General features: G+C 40.4%; 1 protein-coding gene across 1 annotated transcript in view; it reads left to right on the forward strand.

Moving 5' to 3' along the window:
* The window catches only part of PKHD1 (PKHD1 ciliary IPT domain containing fibrocystin/polyductin), a 424868-nt gene that overhangs the window by 201901 nt on the left and 199510 nt on the right, over window positions 1–23457 (forward strand). The window contains exons 46-49 of the mRNA XM_033864110.1: window positions 4021–4156; window positions 6921–7167; window positions 19372–19549; window positions 20944–21139. Coding sequence (XP_033720001.1) covers window positions 4021–4156; window positions 6921–7167; window positions 19372–19549; window positions 20944–21139 — 757 coding nt within the window. The remainder of the gene's footprint in view (window positions 1–4020; window positions 4157–6920; window positions 7168–19371; window positions 19550–20943; window positions 21140–23457) is intronic.

Genomic DNA, 23457 nt, shown 5'->3' on the forward strand with positions numbered 1-23457 from the left:
CATTGCTCAGATTTATTTGGGAACCACTTTATTGCTGTATAAAACTGTGTTAATTGTTTTTTTTTTTTTTAAAAGAAGGATGCCAAACCTCTCTGTGGTTGTGGAAATCTGATTTTAGCCTCTTTCTTTCAAACCTGCCATTTCTTTAGGAATTAAAATTTTCAGAGAATTTGGCTTAACTATTCTTAGACCTTCCACCCATGTATAATTGGTGACACACAATTATCAGTGAGTCTTTTTAAATTTATTTTTATTAAAAAATTTTTTTTAACATCTTTATTAGAGTATAATTGCTTTACAATATTGTGTTAGTTTCTATCAGTGAGTCTTATTCTAAAACAAACACTAGTTTCTGGAAGAAAACTAAGTTTTCTCTGGAAGAAAAAAGGATTTTTTTTCCTTTAGGCATATTTGTGTATGCCTCATACCCAGCATTACCTTGTTACTGAGATGGGTGGAATAATTTTCAATGAGGATGGCTTTATTATGCAAGAGAAGGAGGTGCGCTAACCATCACTATACATGCTAGATTGGCTGTGTGGTTTTGTTTGTTGTGCGGGCCTAGCCTTCCATCTAATTAGCACCCCTTTTCACACTCTTCAGGATGTCCTGATTTGGGTGTAAATTATGGTCATCCTACTTTTGGAAGTAACTGTAGGATGGTTGCCTTTTTGTTGTTATTGTAATTAATTCAAGCAGATGATACTACTTTAAAAAAAAGTCTTTTTCGGACAGATGCTGTTGGGGATGCTTCATTCTTTCTCCTATTTGTCTCAGGGTTACTCCTCATCTTCACTTGTGGATTTCTCTTCCCCAGTTTAGACTTTTCATCTTTTTGTTTGTCTAAATTCTATCGTAGGGCCCCTTCTTCTCTCCATATACTTGCTCTCCCTGGGAGAAATCTCATTTTCTCTAGTGGTTTCAGTTATTACCATCCGCATGCTGATGTCTCCCACATATTTGCATTTATTTCCACCATCTTATTTCGTGCTTTCAGTTTGCAACCCGTTTTCTCTGTTTCTTTTTTTCTGCTTTCAGAACTTGATTTGTCCTGCATTGAATAATATCTTTTTTATATTTACTCATTCGAACATTATTCATTCTGTTGTGATTGTTCACGTTGGACTTAAACTTGTGACACACCTGCTCGTCTTCACAAAGTCTTAATTACATCGGCACTTAATTACATGAGCCATGCAAGGACCTTAAACTTCTCTAACTTCTTTCTTCACCCTCCCATCTTATACATTATTTTTCTCTAGTATTGTCCCACCTTTTAAAACAAATTGTTTCATGGAAATATAACGTTTATGGGGAAAAGTGCACAAATCACAAGTGAAGAGCTCAATGAATTTTTATAAAGCAAAAACCACGTGCATACCACCCAGGTCTAGAAATAGCACATCACCAACTCCTCTGAAACCCCTTCATGCCTGCTCCCAGTTAACCCAACCCCCAGCCCCCAAGCCAAAGGAAAACCATTATTTAGACTTCTCAGACATAGGTTAATTCCAAATCTGTTTTTGATCTTTATATAAATGGAATCATAAATCGTGTACCTCTTCTGTGCCTGGCTTCTTTGGCATAACATTATGTCTGTGAGATTCATCCATGTTTTTATATGTTGCAATCATTTATTCTTCCCATTGTTACGTAGTATTCAACTTTATGGACTCTATCACAATTTTTTAAAGCTATGTTGCTCTTGATGCACATTTGCTTGTTTCCAGTTTTAGGTTATTACAGAGAAAGATGTTATGAACAATCTTGTATATGTCTCTTGGTGTTCACAAGCATGCATTTCTGTTGAACATGTGCCAGATTGTAAAATTGCTGGCTCAGAGTATATCCCTTCAGCTTCAGTGGCCGATGCCAAACGACAAACAACAATTACAAGTATTTAAACTTGTACCAGCAGTGTGAGAAAAGGGTTTCATAGCTAGGTCTTGGAATTTCTCTTGACCAACATTCTGGAGATTTTCTTCATGTCTCTGTAGTATTGGAACTCTTGTTCCTGATTCCCCTGTCTCCCTCCTTTCTGATTTAATTCTCATTTTATTAGCCTGCAGTAACTTTCTTAACTAACTGGGGGTCTATGGAAGTTAAAGATTTTGACCTACAAATGGAGACCCCCTTCTTGGAAGGTTGTGGCTATAGACTACTAGGTTGGAGTTCATTTTGCCTTGACGTTTTGAAGGCAATTCTTCATTGTCTCCTAGCTTCCAGTCTTGAGGTTAAAGAGTTTTTAGATACTCTGTGCAAACCATTATATATATATAGGATGGATAAACAGCAAGGTCTTACTGTATAGCACAGAGAACTATATTCAATATCCTGTGATAAACCATAATGGAAAATAATTTTAAAAACCATATATATATGCTGAATCACTTTGCAAAAAGAAATGAGTTTTTAGATACTCTGATTCTAGGTCTTTTATATGTAACCTATTAGTTTTTCCTCTTTGGAAATTTTTAGGGTCTCGCCCTTGTCCCTGGTATTTTGCAATTTCAACATGGTGTACCTTGCTGTGTGGCTTTTTCTTCTAACCACTGTATTAGGCTCTGGGCCAGACTTTTCACTGTGGAAAATCATATCCTTCTGGGAAGTTTCCTTCACTTATTTCTTTGATACTTATCTCCCATATATTTTCCTTTTTCTTGAAATTGTTATTATTTGGATATTGGCTCTCTAAATTACTTATCTAATCTTCTTAATTTTCTCTCTGATTTCCCACTGCCCCACTGCCTTTTTATCCTTTCTAAGTTATTTCATTTTTTTCTATTGAATTTATTATTACTGCTCTCCTGTTTTTGTTCTCTTTTTCTTTTCCGAAATATTCCTTTTTAGGCTTCTTCTTGTTTCATGCACATGATATTCTTATTTCTCTGATGTTATTAATGATAGTTTTTAAGTTTTTTTCTGATTTCTATACTGGCTTTGTCTCCACTGGGTTTCTTTTCTTCTGTTTGTTTCTTTTTATCACAGTCTTCCATGCTGGAGACCCTTGACAATTTCTGGTGATCCTCCGACAGACAATTATCTTTAGCAGCAGAACAGTGAAGCACTAACAGCTTGATTAGATGGAGTCTGTTGAAGAGATTTTGTGGAAAATCCTGGAAGCAGTTTTTGTTTCTTTTTAGACTTTTTACTATTTATTTTTATAGTAACATACAGTAAAATGGACTTTTTTGATATACAATTCTATAAATTTTAACTTATGTGTAGATTTCTGTAACTACCAACACCACAATCAAGATACAGAACAGTTGCATCAGCCTGAAAAAACCTCCCTCTGACTCCGTTTCTGTAGCCACATCCTCTTCTCATGTCTAACCCCTCGGAGGTCACTGATGTATTCTCTGTCACTATAGCTTTTTCTTTTCAACAATCATATAAATGGAATAAGATAGTATGTAACCTTTTGAGACTGGCTTCTTTCATTCCCGAATCCTTTAGTATTTATCTAACTTGTATTTTATTCCTTGTTATTGTGGGGCAGTATTCCACTATAGGGATCTACCACAGGTTTACCTACTCATTTGTTGAAGGACATTTGAGTTGTTTCCAGATTTGGTGATTGACTACAAAGAAAACTGTTTTAACCATTTGTGTAAGGGTTTTGTATGAACATAAGTTTTCATTTCTCTAAGGTAAACACTTAGGAGATGAGTTGTTAGGTCAATGTTAAGAGTATGTTTAATTTTGTAAGAAAGTGCCAAACTATTTTCCAAAGTGGTTGTACCATTTTGCATTTCCACCAGCAATGTATGAGAGGTTCATTTATTTCTTTTCCTCATCAGCACTTGGTACGGTCACTATGTTTTCATTTAGCCATCTAACAGGTGTGTAGCATATTTCATTGTGATCCTTTGTCATATATTTGATTTGCAGACATTTTCCCCAGTCTGTAGTTTGTCTTTTTACTCACTTAATTGTTTTTATTCATGTATTAAAATTGTATTTCATGTGGCCAGTCCCCTTATTTTTCTTCCCTTTTGTCCCCCTTCTAAATCACAGGGAAGCCTGTGTATGTCAGCTGGGATCAAAACTCCCAAAAGGTGGGAACTGACAGTGTCTAACACAACCTTTGTGAATTTTGATCTCACTGACTGTGTGGCCATCAGGACCTGTTCAGGCTGTTCCCGAGGACAGGGTAAGTTGAGTAGATAAGATAGATAGTGAATAAGGCGAGTACTCACATAAATGTGATAAATAGTGACAAAAGCCATTGTGACTCATTGTTTCTTTTAGTTATAAGATTGCATTAGTTGAAACTGCTGCTCAAATCTCCTAAGAGAAATTCTAGAGGAGGCCAGGTGCTCCCAATGTGGCTCCTGCAGCTCCCCAGTCTTTCCCTATATGGTGCCTATCACACTCTATGACTATGGTGCCATGTCTCTGCTGGACTCTGAGCTTCATAAAGGCAGGGATCACATCTTTCTCTCTCTCTTTTATTGAAGTAGAGTTGATTTACAGTTAGTTTCAGGTGTACAACATAGTGATTCAATATTTTTATGGATTATACTCCATTTAAAATTATTATGAAATATTGGCTATATTCCCTGGGCTCTACAATATATCCTTGTAGCTTATTTATTTTATACATACTAGTTTGTCCCTCTTGAGCCCCTCCCCCATCTTGCCCCAACCTAGCCACCAGTTTGTTCTCTATATCTGATCACATCTCTTTTGCTCAGAGTTTTATCATTAGTTAACTAGTAGCTTGATGCCCAGTAGGTTCATTGATTAAATCAATGAATGGAACTGGACGGATAGACATATGGATATAAACTAACACACATGCAAGCTTTCCTGAAAGAGCCAGAGTTCAGGTACTTTATGTTTGCAACAGCCCAAGACTTGTTGTATGCACCATAGGAATTCTTGTCCACTTGTTAACCACATCTCAGAGGCAGTGAGAAATACCTTGGAGAACTCATGGGCCAAGGTGAAAAGAAGCAGAGAGCAATCTAGTTGATTTCATCATTGTAAACAGACAAACCAAGTGATTCAAGTAAACATGCTCTTGTGGTTTGAATCACCAATTTAGATAATTGTTTGTTTTTTTAATTAAATGAATAATCAGCAAGTTTCCACTGTGCTTTTTTCCACCCCCCCGCCCCCCCCCCCCTCCCCCGCCACAGGCAGAGCCAAATATTGTTTTTACTTGGGTGGCATCTGAGTTTAAGATTGTAGAAATAATAATGGGAATAAAAAATGCCTTATGGCAATCACTTCAAATCATAATTCCTCAGTCATTTAATAGCTTCACTGTTTCATATCATTCATAAGACACTGAAAAAAAAACACCCTGCTCCTTATGAGCTCTAATCTCTTCCCACTGGATGGTCTGGGTGGAGCCATCTCCTTCATTTGTTTAAAAATTGTCTAGTCCAGGTTCAGTTTAAGGAACTGGGCAGTGCAGAGATGAAAAACACATAGTTCTTGTCTTCCAGCGTCTCTCCATCTAGACACAAAAATAAATGTCTAAGCCAGCGATTGTAATAGTGTGATAAGTCCAGTACTAGAGGATTGAGCAAGGTCAATGAGGGGAGCAAGGTAAGGGGTCAGGTAAGATTTCATCATAGAGTGCCTGGAGCAGGATTTAGAAAGGTGAAGAGAAGTTTGCAAGGAGGAATAGGCAGAGAAAAGTTTCTACGTATTAGAAACAGCATATGCAAAAAAAATTCCAAAGAGCAAGTTATGATTGGGGAATTGCAAAGAAATCCAGTATAACTGAATTGTAGAGCTGCTTGTGGTATTAGATGAACTACAGAAGTTGCCAGAGGTGGAATCGTGTCATCTTGAATGTGTGACAATTCAGTCCATGGACTCTACTGGGATGACAATGAAAGCATTAGGGCCTCTCTTTGTATCAATATTTTATTTTAAAATTTTCCTTTTTTGGTATATTTTATAAAGTATATAATATAGTAATATGGTAGCATATATACTAAGAGATGTGTACTGAATTTTTAAATTTTAATGACAGGAAGGTGAGTATTAGACCACTGCCATCGTTTCTTCCTGGGCAACTGGACTGGCAACAGAATCACAGTGAATCACATGGAGGTGGCATGAGGGAAACCCTGCTGAGAAGTGTAGCCCTAGAGCTAGTATTTGAAAAATGTTACTATTACTATCTACCCACGTGATTGATTGAATATTACTTTTGAGGGTAAATGATTAAAGTATAAATCTCATAAAAAGTGGGGTTTGGTTTGCCGTAGAAGAACTAGAGCAGAAAGATGGAGAGACTAACCCACAGCAATTTTAGCATTTAATAATTAGTCAATTAATGTTATGTGTCATCATTTCCCACTAGACCACAATTTCTCACCCTTGGCACTATGGCATTTGGGGTTGGATAACTTTTTTTTTGGCTGCACAGAGCAGCATGGGGGATCTTAGTTCCCGGACCAGGGATGGAACCCGCACCCCCTGCAGTGGAAGCACGGAGTCTTAACCACTGGGCCTCCAGGGAAGTCCCTGGATAACTTTTTCTTGTGGGAACTGTCCTGTGCATTATAGAACGTTTAGCCTCATCCTTGCCTCTACCCACCAGATGCTCGTAGCCCTGCCATCCACCCAGTTGTGACAGCCAAAAATGATTGCAGGTGGTGCCAAATGTCCCCTGGAGGGCAAACCATCCCCGGTTGAGAATCCTTGCCCTAGAATACAGGCTGCATGAGGGCAATGCCGCTACTGTTCCTGTTTCCCTCTCTCTCCAGTACATAGCACAGAGCCTGGCATATAGTCAACACCTAGGATTTTTTTTTTCTTGAATAAATTGAGTGGATTGTAAAACTGTATAAATATGCAATTTAGAATACTGAAAATACCCCCGTGAGTTCAGTTGCCATTTGTGATCATATTCTTTGGTGTCACTGCATCACAGTCTTTCTTCCAATTTATAGGTGGATTTACTGTCAAGACCAACCAGTTGAAGTTTACAAACTCTCCAAACTTGGTAGCATTTCCATTTCCTCATGCAGCAATTTTGGAAGACTTGGATGGGTCTCTGTCCGGGAAAAATAGAAGTCACGTTCTTGCTTCTATGGAAACCCTTCCAGCTTCTTGTTTGGTCAAGGCCAGCTTCAGTCAGCTTGTCCATGGAAGTGTCTGTGAGGAAAATGTTCTCTTCCATCGTATGTCTATTGGTTTGTAAGTTGAATTAACTCTACATTTTGGCTTGTCAATGCACATGCATATATCATCCATGCTGTTGATATTTATAGAAGCGAAATTGTTTTCCGGAATCTTCTGGAAGTATTTAGTTCTACAAAGGTGACGTGGGGATAATTTTGACAGCTGTCAAATCATAAGTTTACGGTAGTTTTGGACTGATTGAAATGGCAGCTAACTTTCAATAACAATGGACCAGGTCTCATAGCCCTTGACCTCTTATTGGCATTTTGAGCTAATAGCTTCCTCTTGAAAAGACTTGCAACCAACAGAGAATCTGAAATATATTTAAATTAAGAGGATTATTAAAATTTCCAGTAATGTCCATTCTCATTTATGTACACCTACTCCCCCTGAGCTCTTTTTAAGTGTTCAGTATGCTCCAGGAAAGCAATTGCTGATGCCTCCCTATTACTTGCAAAGTTGCTTCACCCCAGTACATTTTCCTTGTTAATTTCATGAACTATTGGATTTGTACAATACATTTCCTATTAATATTGGAGCAAGGACTCCTTGGTTATGCTACCCAAACTACCATTAAGTCAGCACCTGGGCTGTTTATAATGCATAATAGGGTTGCTTCTGCCCTCTTTAATTTCCAGGTAAAGATTGCTGAGTGTCCAGGGTTCTATCTTTTACCTATTTCAAATGCATTATATACATTTAGCCACACTTCTTTCCTTTTGTTTTGTGTCCTAACTGCATGAATATTAAGTCAAGTGCTTCAGCCAGATCATGCTGGCATCTTATTTAAACAGGTAAGCTCCAGAGAGTGAGCCTATATGGTCAGGATTGCACTAAGTCTGCATTCTGAACGCATATGGCATCAGTATCTTGACATTCTGTTTTAGACACCTTAGTAATATAATACCCTGCTAGCATTGAATCATCTGAAAATGCACCACTTTTGCTTTCCAAACTGTTTATTATTCTATCTAATGTTAGTGGACCCAATTCCAGCGAGTAAAATAACAATGTGGAGGGATGTATTTTCATTTCTAACCATTTGGATTATACAGAGCATGCCTTTTCTTTTCATCCTTAGGAATGCATCCTGATTTTTATCATTTTAGTGATTTTAACAAAGATGTTTTTAATGAGCATTTTGAGCTTTATTGAAGTTAGCGATTTATTTCTTACATGTGTTTTTTCCAAATGAGGAAAATTAAAATAGATTTATGTAGTTAAAAAGAACATTCTGTGCTTGCATGATATTGATTTCTCTGTGTTGTTGATATTCCTTTTTTATGCCTTACTTGGAGACCTACTGGGAGACTGTGTCTTACAGAGGCGTTTAGTGGCATTAGAAGGCTCTGCAGGTGGAATCCTCTGAACATCTGCTCTTGGAGAATCTTCGGACAGGATAATTAGGTGCTTACCTAGGCAGCAGGTCATGATCCCAGCACTCAGGGACTGACAAGGTCAAAAAGATAATAATCCTGATACTGTATTCTAAGTAGATTCAAAAGACTCCTACTAGGGTGAAAAACTTGCCTTGGTTTGTTTGTAATTTTCTTGGTTTTAAAATAGAAAACCTCGTGTCCCAGAAACCCCTTCAGTCTTGAGAAAACCAGGATGGTTGGTCACCCTACTCCCTAGGCTTCTATTTAAACATTTTCAGGTTGATTCACAGGTCTGCGGACAAGTGCTCAATGACCCCAAATTCGCCCCAGGGGAGTCTTAGCACACTCCCAATTATGAGCCTCTTAGCCTTCATGTCCTCATCTCTAGGGTAAGGTGGTTGGGTTAGATGATCTCGAAGGCCTTGCTAGTCAGAGTGCATCAGTGTGGCCTGGGATTAGACTTGGGAATCTCAGACTCACCGCAGACGTTCTGAGTCAGGACCCACAGGGGATTTATACTCAAGGTTTAGAAGCACTGCCCTAAGGTCTTTCTAACTTGAGCTTTCCAGGATTCTATCCTCAGCTATTTGTGTTCAGTGACTTGATCTCTGTCCCAGAGCATTATAACCTCATTAGGAACATGTCAGAGCTAATGAGCAATTTGAATTCTGCGTAGATACAAACTTTGCTGCATTTCATGGAGAAAGGATTAATTTGTTGTGCTATTTGCCCTGGAGCACGCACCCTAAGAGTTGATTTACAAAGCTCTCACGGTCCCCATCTTTTGGGGTTGCATGTTGATGGAGATCTGATGTGGCACAAGGACGCTGCCCTCTTCCCTTTCAACTCTTAGCCTCCTCCTGCCTCCCTCAGCCCAGGTCCCCAGAGGGCAAGGCGTGAGGGCTGCACAGCTGTTTAATGGGGCACCTCTGCCCCCTAACCAGCAACCGAGTGCTTGGAGTGTGATCTCCTCCTTGGAGGCCCCTTCTGGTTCATGTTCACTATAAGTTCCTTGTTTGACATTGGCGACCTCCCCTCACTACCTTTTCCAAGAGTGATGGGTGCTTACATTGTGGCATTTCCAGTTTTGTACCTTCCTCTGACTTGACCTTGCAGTTGGGTTGACTGAGGCTTAAAAATGTTTGAAGTTGGTAATAATGTTTAATATTTAGGTGAAGGAAAGATTCCCACCCTCTACAAGGCAGAGTCTATTTTCTGTTTTGCTAAAATGATGACACGCTTGGTTTGGGTGAGTTCTGTCTCACTTGCCAGCTCTAAAAACGTGCTTTCTTTAGGGGCCACAGGTACTCAGCATAGCGTTCCTTTCCTGGCTTCCAATCTCATTCTCCCAGTCCCATCCTTCCTGATAAGACTGGAAAGCATTAGTCCTATCAGTGTAAGTCAGGACCTCATTTCAGAAAAATGTCAGGCACGTTTCCCATAGAGGCCTCATAATGGCAACGTGCCTCACATAGTTCCTGGATTTACTGATCCCACATTTCTTATGTCTAGAGATAAATTACCTGCAACGAGGATCATCTCACCAGTGGATTTCTGTGAGCTCCTTCTAGACCTCCTTTGTAAGTTCGTCTCCCTGCCCCTTAAATGCTAGTGTTCCTTAGGGTTCTGTGAGAAGCTTTCCTTGCACGTCATGCTCTTCCCAAGTGATCTGGATTATTCCACAGCCTCAGTTAACAGTCACTGTTGATTCTAGATTTTGTTCCTCCAGTCTACATTGCTTTATTGAATTCCAGATCCATTTATCCAATCTGCCCTGCGCAGTATTGAAGTCACTCGCCACAGGTGGCTACTGAACACGTGAAATGTGGCTCGCCCAGATGGAGATGTGCCATAAGTTTCAACTATACACCTTATTTCTAAGACTTTGTATGAAAAAAAAGAATGTAAGAGCGCAACGATTTGTTTATATTGCTTACGTTGAAATGATAAGTTTTGAATATATTGGGTTAAATATATTATTAAAATTAATTTCACCTGTTTCTTTTAAATTTTTCATTGTGGCTACAGTAAAATTTAAGATTCTATCTGCGGCCTGCACTTATGGCTTGTATTACATTTCCGTTGAGCAGCTACGCTTTCAGTATTTCCACTAGAGTATTCAACAGCCATCTCAAACTCAACTTGTCAAAACTGAACGTATGGTCTTTATTCCTTGGACCTATTCCTCCCTCGGTGTTCAGAATCTCTGGGTGTTCAGACAGCTGATTCAGTTATATCTAAACCAGAGATGGGAGTCATCCTTGACTCATCTTCTTACTTATTCCTCACAGAAATCACCTACCAAGTCCAGCCCATTTTATCTCCTAAAAAATCTCTCCTGAGTTTTTCTACTTCTCTCCTTCCCAGCTACTCTAGTCCAGGTTGACACTGCCTCCCACCTGTATAACCACAACAGCCTCTTAGCTTGCCACCTTGCTGCGATGCCATTCTTAAACTTTTTGAGGCTTTGTAGATTGGATCTGGTCTTGCCATCCATGCATTTCTTTGTAGAAGCTTTGTCAAGGTTTCCCAGTGCCTCCCGATGAAAGCCTGCCATTTGTAATGTCTTGTGGGCACTTCGTGACCTGCTCCTGTTTGTACTTCTAGCATCATTTCTCAATGCTCTGCCCTCCCTTCCCTGCATTTTATGCCTCAGCCATACTCAACTTCTTTGTGCTTTTCAGCCCATAAGGCTCAGTTTCCATGAACTCAACATGAAGGTTGTTTTCTCTGGTAAGCTTCCCCGAGCTTTCTGTACAGCTTTTGTATCCCTGCTGTGTGCTGGCTCTCTATACTTGCTCTAACCAATACTCATAGCTCCTACATAGCTTTATAAATTGCCCCTCCCTCCTCATACATGGTAAGTGGGGCAAGGATAGGGTTTTCTGTTTGTTTGTATTATGGTGCCCAGTACCATGTTGAACATATAGTGACTCAATAAAATTAGTATTGAATAAATGAATATCATTTAAGAAATTGTGGACTCTCCCAAATCGTCCTGTAGTGTCCTTATTGTCCATTTCTCTCTTAGGACATATTTATGAGGAGTCCACAGCCCTTAACTTTTCTTTAGAAGATCCAGGATTAAAATACTATCCTCAGTCTTTGTTTCTAAAATTCCTAGCAACATCAAATACTTAAGAATATCCTTTCATAATGTCTTCTGGGCTTTTGCTTGCCCGGGGCTGTCAGTTGATCAGATGATTTATTTTAACAGCTGATTTCTTCTCCACTCTGCCCCTACCCCACCCACCGAATCAGCAGTTTGCATACATTTGCAATCCTTTTCTTTTCCTGGTGGTATAGATGCATAGAATTGTGATGGGGGGAATGAGAATGAACTTTCACAATTACCATCTGGGAATTATTTGTTTTTTGGTTTAGAGCACTCTACAGCTCCTTCAGTTGACATAGATTTATTCAAATGTTAGTAAATCAAGCCTTGATCTGTCTTCCAATTATGTACTGAATTGAATGTGGGGGAAATTAAAAGAGTTTACAAGATGTTGTAGGTTGGCCAACCAGTCCTTCTGAGTTTTAATAGGAAGTACATAAAAGAAAGTCAAGATATATGCATATGTTTGAAATTATTTTTCAAAGGCTGAAGAATAGAGAGGTAATTAAGAATCATTTGTGGGCATAAATCATAGCCCACCCTCCCTCCGCCACTTCCTAGGTATGTTCCTGGACAAGTTACTTCACCTCTTTCTGCTTCAGTTCTCCTATCAGTAAAATGAGCCAAATGGTACTTAACTCACAGGGTTGTTGTCTGGCATGTAGTAAGTGCTCAGTAAATGTTGTCTTTCAAAAGTCTCTACATTTATGAATGGTCTGATGAACCTAGGGGCAGGACAGGAATAAAGACGCAGATGTAGATAATGGACTTGAGGACACGGGAAGGGGGAAGGGTAAGCTGAGGCGAAGTGAGAGAGTAGCATTGACATATATACACTACCAAACGTAAAATAGATAGCTAGTGGGAAGCAGCTGCATAGCACAGGGAGATCAGCTCGGTGCTTTGTAACCACCCAGAGGGGTGGGATAGGGAGGGTGAGAGGGAGATGCAAGAGGGAGGGGATATGGGGATATATGTATACATATAGCTGATTCACTTTGCTATACAGCAGGAACTAACACAACACTGTAAAGCAACTATACTCCAATAAAGAAGTTTTAAAAAAAAAGTCTCTACATTTATGATTGACAAAACAACATATGAACTTACTACTAATAGAATAAAATATTATAGATGATTACGTTTCTGAGAAGCAAATGCCTGGCAAGGGAATTAAGTTTGCTCAAATGAAACTTAATCCGATTCTTGAAAAATAGGGAACACTTTCCAACAGCCACATGACATTGCACTTATCCAACGAAATATCCCAGAAAGTCGTGGAATCTGGAGTCTTTCAGGACACAGTTTATAATTCATTGTGCCCCAAAGCTTCTGTTTCTCTCTTCCTATTTCTCCTAGAAAAGAAAAGGCTAATGTTGCTGTTGATCACCTTGATTCTTAGATCCTGCTGAATATCCTTCCCTGTAGTGCTTGTGCTCAGGGTCTACCTATGGAACTGCTTTTAATGTGTCAGTGTTCAGAGTACAAGGCACCCCCTGCCTCTATGAATGCAAAAGTAAAGAAGAGTTGAAATGGAAATTGTGGCCAAGCTTTTCCTTTAATAATCACCTAACGCTCCTTCCTAGGGATAAAGAGGCATAGCATCACTAATGGTATCTTTTCAGTTCTCAAAAAAACCACATGTGAGACAGGAAAATTCCAAGAAGTTTTATCCGCTCTCGGCAGCAGAGGTTACAGCATTAAAATAGAAAAAGATCTAAACATCAAAATGGAGCCCAAACTGAGGAATATCATCAACAATACTCCATGGTTATTAAATTTCATGAATAATAAAGGGGTCCAGGGGTGTGCTGGTACCTGTTTTACAACTAGCTTTCTAGAATAAAGACCCTGATTTGTAGCATTTGCTTAATTCCGTGGTGAAAATACTCTCACACGATCTGTCCTGATATCACTGAACACGGAGTTGGGAAGAGGGGCTGATGGTGAGCTCATGAGGGGGAGTCTGTCAGCCCCACCAGCACCAGGTGTGCATATATATAAAAGAGAAGGTAGGTTTTATAGTCTAACTCCCTGCTAGATGCATACAATTGTTTTTCAATGTTCCTGACAAGTAGTTGTCTACCTTGGAGTTGTGTAGCTCCAAGGGTGGTGTTTTCACGTTCTGAGATAGCCATTCCAGCTGTGTTCCACAGATCAAGAAAGAGATGCAATAGTATGTGAAGGATAGACAGATGGACAATAGACATCTATTGCTCCTCTTCAAGGATTAAGGTATAGTAAGCAAGAATTATTATCCCAAGTGTGTCGCAAAAACTTTAGACAATACCTTTGGGGAGGTGCTAGGTTGATTTGGGGACTTTTCTACAATCAATTATTATTGCTTTAGCTAACTCTGAAAAAAGATAAACAAATATATATCTGCAAAGTCATGGAGGAGTGATGTGGGGTGTACCTGCCAGAAATGCAAGGATTCATACGGCTTGCCTCTCTGCCTATCATTTCTATTTTTTTACATGAATTTAAGAATTGTTAAAAGTTTGGAAGAAAGACTGAGGGTTTAAGATTTCTTTTCTCTTAGGTTTCTTACTCAGAAGGAGAAATATTTGTTTCTCAATCAATAAGGGTAGTATATACAGGAAACCCCTTACTGGTACATGTCAGTTATCACTGGGTGATGGCAGATCAGCAGAGAGAATAGTGGTTCTTGGACAGGACTTTTTTTTTCATTAAAAAAAATTCTGTTTATTATTATTGCTCACCAATGGGGAGGTGCGGTTTATTTACACCAGTAGCCATAGGGGCAAGGGGAATACACAGTTAGCAACCTGTATAGGATGGGCTACTTATGCAAAAATAAGACTCTCCAAAACGAAGGACAGTGGTGAGCTTCTGACAAAGACTTCTTATGAGCCCAGTGTATTTTTAAAGGATGCTCAAGAAAAGTCGTGCCACAAAAATTTGTCGGCTGTGCTCAACATTTTGATTTTGTCCTCTTTGTGCAGTAAAAGGTGAGAGTGACAGCGGCAAGCATGAATACCCAGGCAATGCTGGCAGTACCATTCGGGGCTCGTTTTTATGATGTGTCTGGCTTAGGAGATGTGTAATTATAAAGGGTTTATTTCACAATTGCTCCGAATTTAGAGCATTTAGAGCTCAGTGCAGTGTTTGTCTTAATACACAGAGATGTGGACCCTCAGGAAAAGTAAGCTAATGGTAAACACAAACCAGGGAGTTAATGTTTGTTCTCACTGGTATTGTTGATTGCCTGAGAAATCCTCTGTGGGCAGGATACACTCAACAGTTCTGCAGAGTATCTGGGCACTAAATTACATAACTGTTGATGCAACTAGTATTGTAAATTGGTACTTAGGTTGGGAAGTTTTATCAAGTGATACTGCTATATTTCTAAAGGAAAATGTCCCTTAATTAAAAACAGGCTTGGTGATTAAAAAAAAAATTAAGCTACCTCATAGAAAAGGAAAGTCTTGAAGTCCTCTTGTCTTTTTGATTATATACAGGAGCCGTTGCTGACTCGGAGGTAAGGGTTAACATTTCAGATGGACTGGTTGCCTCCTGATTTCTTGCACATAAAACCATGAGAAGTTCAGGGAGAGACTTCTTCCCCTGGTAATGAAGCTTTCTGCTGCTAATGGCCCATGCAGGCTCCCTTGGCTTCTCCAAATTAGAAATACTTGTGTGCTTCTTTGCTTCATTAACAGTAAAGAGGGGAGATTGGTGGCTATTTAGGGCAAGCGAAAATTGTAGTAATTATGGTTGGTAAATTCTCTTCACGGTATTCTTCTACTCTTGATGTTCTTTGGGTGCTTTTCAGAAGAGCTCACCACTGTCACTGCTGGCATTTGGCCTAGAAGGATGGGAGCTGATTTGACCTAGAATTTTTGGCCCTTGGGGTGATGGTCAACAAAAGGCATCTTGCCTACTGGGAGATGGGTCTTTCACATTTTGATTTGCTTTTCAGAACGCACACTACGATCCTTTCCACTACCGACTGTGATAAAGGAATATTTGATAACCTACTTTTCTACCTGTATTTCCCTAAAGAAAGCTCATGCTGCCCTCGAGTGCCTGTGAAATTGCATCCCACGTGAGCCTTGGTCAGGATGGATGGGGCGGCTTGGTAGGGTCGGGCAGCGAATGAGGAAAAGGTAGAGGAAAGGATGGTTTAGGATCACAGTGCACTATGGTTGGGTCTCTGGTTGACCAAGTTAGCATTAGATTACTGGATACTGTTGGAAGAAGGGCATCAAAAAGAAGGTGCAGGGCTTCCCTGGTGGCGCAGTGGTTGAGAGTCCGCCTGCCGATGCAGGGGATGCGGGTTCGTGCCCCGGTCCGGGAAGATCCCACGTGCCGCGGAGCAGCTGGGCCCGTGAGCCATGGCCGTTGAGCCTGCACGTCCGGAGCCTGTGCTCTGCAACAGAAGAGGCCACAGCAGTGAGAGGCCCACATACCGCAAAAAAAAAAAAAAAGAAGGTGGAAAAGTCCCGAAGATTAATAGAACTGAATTAATGTTAGCATTTAGTGGTTTTACAATATTTGAAAACAGGGTCATGTTTATAGGGGCCTTCTGAAACTGGGGAGTATGGCCTGAAAAATGGCTCCTTCAGTAAGTGAAATTACAATCTATAGAAACAGAATCAGGAGAAATTAGATCTTAAAACTGACTTATAAATGTGATGCTGATAGAAATCTGAGAAATAATTTAAGTCTAGTCCAAGTGACCAGGGAGAATTCTTGGGGCCACATTGCTGGAATGAAGAAGAATTTCTGGAAATATGCATTATCTCTTAAGAAAAGAGTGATAAAATATAGGATGGTCAGGCAAAGTAAGTGACAAAGTACAGGTTGGAGTGATTAGTTGTGAACAGATGGATGCATTTCAACAAATAGAATTCCTTTGGCCTATAGTTAAAAAAAAAAACCAAAACCCTAATGTAAAAGTGGTTTAATTGAGAGCACTCAACTAGGATAGAAGAAATCTAAGTTCATAAGGAAATCTTAGTATTTTCCTAAACCAGGGCCCACTGTTAGTGCAGATTGCTTGTATATGTCCAGGAGAGGTTTTCTGACCACTAAACTTAAGTGTATAAGTCCTTTGGGTGAATATCTTACTGATAATGGGGTTGACTGTATCAGGATCTGATAACTCACGATCAAATGCTTATCTCCTTTGATGAGTAAGTTTACAAGAAATCTCCTGACACTCATGTGGTTTTCTGGGTAGACTTCCCTGGGACCAAACAGCACTAAATAGCCAGTTAGGGTGTTCTAGTCCGTTCAACACTCATTTATTCATTCAACAAACATTTGTTGAATACCCACTATGTGAAAGGCAGTTTTATTTCTCACTGCAAATTACTAAATGGAAATTCTGATTTATCAGTGAGTCTTTCTTGGAATTCAGTCTTGTGATTCATTTTCCAGAGCCCATATGTCTCTGTGAAAGCTGAAGGGCTGCTCTTTCAGAACCTGAAATTTTCGGAATCATTTTCTGGACTGTGGGGAATCCCACCTGATGTATTGACCTCGGTACTTGCTGCGGCTAACTCACTTGCCTCTTTGGTATTTCAACTTATCTCTTCTTATCACATTTGTTTTACATTTATTTCCCAGTAACCTATCTTCACTTAGTAAATATATTAGTTGGGCCAAATTGTGCTGGCTGATCTCCTGGGACCCTGGGACTCATGGTTTCAGTCAGAGTAAGAGAAAGCCATAGCGATTGAGGAGAAAGGGCTAGAAAATACACGGGAGAAAATTAAGCTTTCTCAAGCTTGTCTAAAATTAAAATTTACAAATAACTTTCATAAATGGAGGGGGAATTTGAGGATGTGAACTCCCCAAAGCTGGAAGAAGGAACAAGATAAAATATGGAGGGAATTTCCACAGTAGATTGGATGTTAGAACAGATGACCTTCATATCCACTCTGATTCTAAGAATGTGAGTCCAGGATTTACTTAAGTTCCGATTTAAATCTTGATATACATGCAAAAAAAGCCCTCCATATCCCAGGCCCAAAGAGAGGAAGAAGCCCCCCTACCCCAAGATTTCTAAAGGTTTGGTGAATGCTACGTAGGGACATCTGGGAAAGAGTGGTTCTTTTATTCCAAATGCCTTGAGCATTCTTTTATCCCTTTCATTTTACTTATTAATGGCTGAAACAAACACATTTAATCTTACAAGAAATATGAATCACGTGCTACATTGCCAGGGCTAAAGCTCTGCACCATGAAAGGTTTTGAGTGTGATTTTAAATGACCAAGTATCCTGGATAAACTCTAGACAGTAAAATAAGTAGACAGCGTGGCAAACCAGGCACATCTGAGGTTCTTTCTTAAATGAGCTATAGGTAGACTTATTGGGCTTAGTGAATACTTAGTGAATACTTCACGTAGATTATCACTTTAAGTTTCACAGTTGCTATAGGAGATACATACTGTTGTTGTCTCCATTAAAAAAAAAAGGAAATTAAAGCTTAAAGAGGGTCAGTGAGTCCCCCAAATTCATACACCTAGTGCACATGCAGTTATAGACTTCCAGTTTACACCCATTTGACAACGGTGCCCAAGCATTTAACACTAAAACCAGTCTCCTCTCTATAATATGCCACTAGATTGTAAATTGGCTTTCGATGTGCTCACATCACCTCTCACTTTGAAAACCCAATATCCTCCTTTGTCTCATTTCCCTTTACTTTGAGAATTTAATTATCTGCCTGTAGCAACATGCCACAGTTAAAGATTCTCATCAAAACTAAACCAGAGGGGGAAGGAAGGTCGTAATGGGTGTTGATTTTTTTTTTAGCTTTTGCTTTATTTTTTTTCTGTCCACTTTTTCTTTTAGGGTCTAAGCAGGTGGCAAAATCTATTTATCTTCTAGTGAAGTCTTAAAAATCACTTTCTGGAATGGGCTGCATAGAATACTTTGTAGAAATTTAAAACTTTCTAGCTCTACCTGTGATGTTCACATACTACTTTTACCATACTCTGTCTCAGTTTCCTCACTTGGTAAAATGCTGTTCTTCTAGAAACGCTTTCTATACATTGGGAAGTTGGCATCGCTTTTGGGAAGAGCTCCTCCCTGCAGGCTTCGTTTGTGTAACAAACATGGTTTGAGTGCCCATAATGTGCAGGTCCCAGTGCCAAGGGGCAGGACACCAGAAAAGACAAAATGTCTCTAGCTTCAGGATGTCGCATTCCTTGTTAACAAGCAAGAACGCAAACCCACTGGCACTGAGTGAGCCCTGGGCATCGTGTAAGCCCACAGGAGAGGACCCAGGGCCCTCTGCGTTCTGGGGAAGCTTACTGAGGCTGTTCCTGCTGGGCCGTTGGAGGTAGGCTCTGAGGTTCTGGGCTTCAGCCACTGCTCCCCAGAGGGATAACTAGTGACTGTGTAATACGCATTCTGCTGCTGATAAACCCGGGCTATGGCAATATTCTGACCTTGGACATTTCTTTAAAATAATAATATATAGTTCTGGCCTATATGAACTCATTAAGATGGCATTGATTAGTGGCCTAAGATCTGAGTGTTTCAGGTCAGTGTGATGCACAAATGGCCCAGTGACACCTTCCCACTGGGCTTTTTGACACACACCATGACCGCTAAAACCTCTATAGACACTGGGGCGAGAGACGTACATGGAGAAAATAGATAAATTATAGCTGATGGGAGAGGAGTGCCTTAGATCCAGGATGGACAAAAAACTTACACCTGCTTTTTTTCTTTTTAAATCACTCTAGAGCCAATGCCCCAAAAGTTTCTTATGATTTAACCATAACGGACAGCAGAAATAAGACAACCACTGTCAGTTATGTGCATGACACACTGTCCAACCCTTATGGCTGGATGGCGCTGCTCTTGGATCAAGAGACCTACTCACTGCGATTTGAGAGCCCTTGGACCAACAGCTCTCTGCAGGTAAGCCCCGGCATCCACTTGATGGTAGATTCCATTCCCTGGGGGTTCCCGTCTTTCCTTCTGTGACGCAGTAGTTTGCAGGTATTAGCATCTTCTGGTGCTGATCAAGAAAACTGCAGCAGCATTTTGACCAGATGAATGTAACCTGAATTTGAGGTATGATTGTCTTTTATCTTAAACTTGAAAATTTTAGAATCCCTTTAAACCTCACCTTGAACACAGAATGGTTCTGCCTGAAATTTTAACTTTATTAATACAAATAAAAACAGCTTCTAAACAACCTATAGAATTGTAGTCTTATATATCATGGGTTAAGAACCAACTTACCCCAGGGAAGTGTTTGTAGCCGAGAGAAAATAGCTTCACAAGGCATTTTTTACATTGCACACTGCCACCTTGTGGTCAAAGATTAACTTGCACCTGAAAACGAAAGGCACTAGCCTTTCGTTTGGATTGGGTTGAAGGAGTCAGATGGTTAGGGGGAGGGAAGGTAGGAAAAACCATAAGGAAAATAGGTGCATTTTCTGCAGAAAAATCAATCCAGTGGATTTCCTCAAGCTTCTTTTATTCCTTTTAACACATTTCTTTCTTCCCGTCTCATCACACGCATTCTCCCTAAAGGTCATAAGAGCAGGTCTTAGGGAGCTGGAAGCAGGTGTGCCATAGATCTGAAGAATTCAAAGCAGAATCCATTTGATCCCCTCACCACAGCTCTCAGGAAGAATGTACACCTCTCTCCCCTTCCCCTGAGGTTCCCATGAGAACATTCTGGGAAGGTGAAGGCAGTAGAATGGTGACTCTGGAGGTGGACACCTGGATATCTGTCCCAGATCAGCACTGTCCTGCTTTGTGATGTAGGGAGAGTTACCGAACCTCCACCTGCCTCAGTGTCTTCGTCTATAAAATGGAGGCAATACTAGTCACAATCCCCAGAGTCTTTCAAGGGTTGGATGCCTTGATATGAATGATACCTGAGCCAATGCTCAACCGTGTTAACTGTTACTCTTATAAATGGATGGCACTCCTATCATTGCCTGCCTGTTTGAGTCTTGGGGAAAACTGGACAGGAATTCTACATGTGTCTCTGTCTCTTCTTGCTGTTTGACCTGGGACGAGTTACTTCACTTGTCTGAACTTTGGTTTTCTCCTCTGTTAATTGAGATTGTTAAACAAGAAGAACCTTACAGTTTTCAGTCCTCGCACTGTATGCTTTTGTAGCTTTAGTTATGAATTTATGATGGAGTAGATTTAAGTAAGCCCATTTCCCACAGGAAAAGTAGCCGGTGTGAACAGTCCTGTTTCTAAACCACTCCATCTGAGTTCTTTGTAACTCTTCTTCTGGGAAGAGTCTTCCTCACTCAATGAGCACTTTTGTACTTTTCTCTCGCTTCAAGTACTCAGCGACATTTGAGAACTTTGCTCCTGGGAATTACCTGCTGCTGGTGCACACAGACCTGTGGCCTTACCCTGACATCCTCATAAGGTGCGGGAGTCAAGTGGGGCGGTCCCTTCCGTCTCTTCCATCACCTGGTCGGGACCAAGGCTGTGACTGGTTCTTCCACAGCCAGTTGAGACAACTCACCTATCTGGGTAAGTATAATTGGATGAGCATGTTGAGCACATAGTCAGAAACCACCGTTCCCTTTGGAATACCAAACATTGGTGCTGTGAAGTGATGAGGAGCTGAAAGAGACCGCTGCGTGCTATGGTTAAGTGGCTGGGCTCTGAATCAGACTGCCTGCATTTGAATCCCAGCTCTAGCGCTTACTAGCTATGGGACATCGTGCAGGTATCCTTTCTAAGCCTCAGCCTCCTTATCTGTAAAATGGGATAATAAAAGGACCTGTCTAAAGGATAGGAAATTAAATCAAGGATAACATGTAAAATTCTTTAGCAGAGGGTCTAACCCAGAGCAAGTGCTTAATAAACTTTGACTGCTATTCATATTTTTCATTCATGTTAAGGCCATATTGCATTTGTAGAAAAGTCAACTGCACATGTAAAGACAGGATGGCTGGTTGTGATCACAGATACAAGGAACAGCAAAGGTACAGAGAGGCAGGAGGAAGAGTGTAGTCAATGTGGAAGGTGAGAAGCCTTGGAAGGAAATCTGAGGTCAGAAAAATGAGATGCGTGGAAGGCTATCTGAGGACTGGGGGATGGGCTGTCTTGTCTTGTGTCAGAGGCAGCATCAGGGTGAAGGGTCCAGGAGCCTCATTTTATAGAACCAGAAACCCTACAGTGATTGCAGAGTAACAGGGGCCAAAAGGATTTCCTTACCTTCTTATTGTGCATGTTTCACGGGAGCCCAATGTGTGGGTCAGGGCCATACATTTCTTTTGACTTCCTGGGCTTCCTGAAATCTCATATTTGACTTCCTGAAATCTCATATTTCTTTTCCATATTATTTCAGCATTGGTCACTCTGAGTACATGGTGTCCACTTCTACCAACCTTAGCTCAGTGTGGTCTCTAAGAAGGAGAATCTGACAGAATGAGTCTCTAAAAGGACAATTTTGTTATGAATTGGTCTTAATAGATCCTGGTTGAAATCAGGGCCATGTCAAGCATGGCAAGTCCCAGTCTCTGCCACAAGCCAGACTTGGCCTTAAGGGTTTGGGGAGCTGGTAGGCGCCCTGAGTTCTTTGTCCCTCTCACTTGTGCCTATAGCCATTTGTCAACTGGGTCTGATTACACTTGAGCCCTGGGGCGATTACATTTTAATAGCACCAGAGAGGAGAGGATGGTGCTTCCCGGGTTTTTAAAAAGTCTTGGCCAAATGGATTACTCTATATTTTATTTGCACTGAATTGTACCATTCAGATTTTATTCCTGATTTGATTCATCCATAAATATAACCTAAAACTATAAAAAATCAGGTTGGACAGAGATCCCTGAGACTGTTTTACCACTAGAGTCACATACAGCCATTAAGTAAGAGCCAATAGTTGCCGTTAACCTTAACTATGGCTATTCATTTGCTGTATATTCTGAAACAAAATTTTAATTTCAAATTGCTCTTGTTTTATTAGTTAGCATGCTTCCGAGGAGCCTGTCTTGTCCATTGATCAGGTTTGTTCATGAACTGTAAACTAATTTCAACAGTCGCATAAACCAAGCACGATAAAGGAACATTTGTGGCATAAAGAAAACAAAAGCAAGTCATGCAGCTAAAGATTTCCTTCCCCCCCATTATTTATTGAATTAACAGCAAGTTATAGTATTATACTATATTTACACATATGGTATAAATGCATATCTGTATAAGTATATATATATATCTTATGTAGATGTGCATCTGTATTATATATGTACATATATAGGACTTAGGTGAATATTTCAGTATAAGCCATTTTTATTAGGCAGATGGCTTTTACTAATTAAAGAGTCTTTGTATCAGAATACCTTGGTATCTCCACTTTTGAATAATATGAGTTGGACAAGGAACAGGAAGTCACAGAGGGTTGCAAGTCGGATACCCGGACTCCTTGGAGAGGGTTCCTGGTCCTCCAAATAGCGGCTTTCATGGCCATCTGTGCTTCCGCCATCCTCTGTCTGAATGGAGTAGGTAGGTGGCGAGAGCCAGGCCTGTTCCCATTCCTGGGCTGGCACAGTGAGGACTTGAGGTTTCAGGAGGAACCGAGGCTCACACTGGTCTTCCGTGGTGGTGTCCCATGCAGCTACATTGGGTTGTGTGGATCGGGTATGACTTTGGATGTCTTCTGTGTAAAATCTGCACCACCACTAGGAAGTTGATGAGGAGGCTACCGTGGTGTCTGTAGACCAACAGCCCAACAGCAGTGAGGTAGCTGTGGCTGACGCCTGAAAAAGCCTCCAAGCAGTAGAGTTCAGTTACGTATTGATTAGTTTGTTACTTTCACTTAATTGTTTTCTTTGGACCATGGGGCT

This window comes from Tursiops truncatus, chromosome 10, assembly GCF_011762595.2.
Source record: "Tursiops truncatus isolate mTurTru1 chromosome 10, mTurTru1.mat.Y, whole genome shotgun sequence".
NCBI lineage: Eukaryota > Metazoa > Chordata > Mammalia > Artiodactyla > Delphinidae > Tursiops > Tursiops truncatus.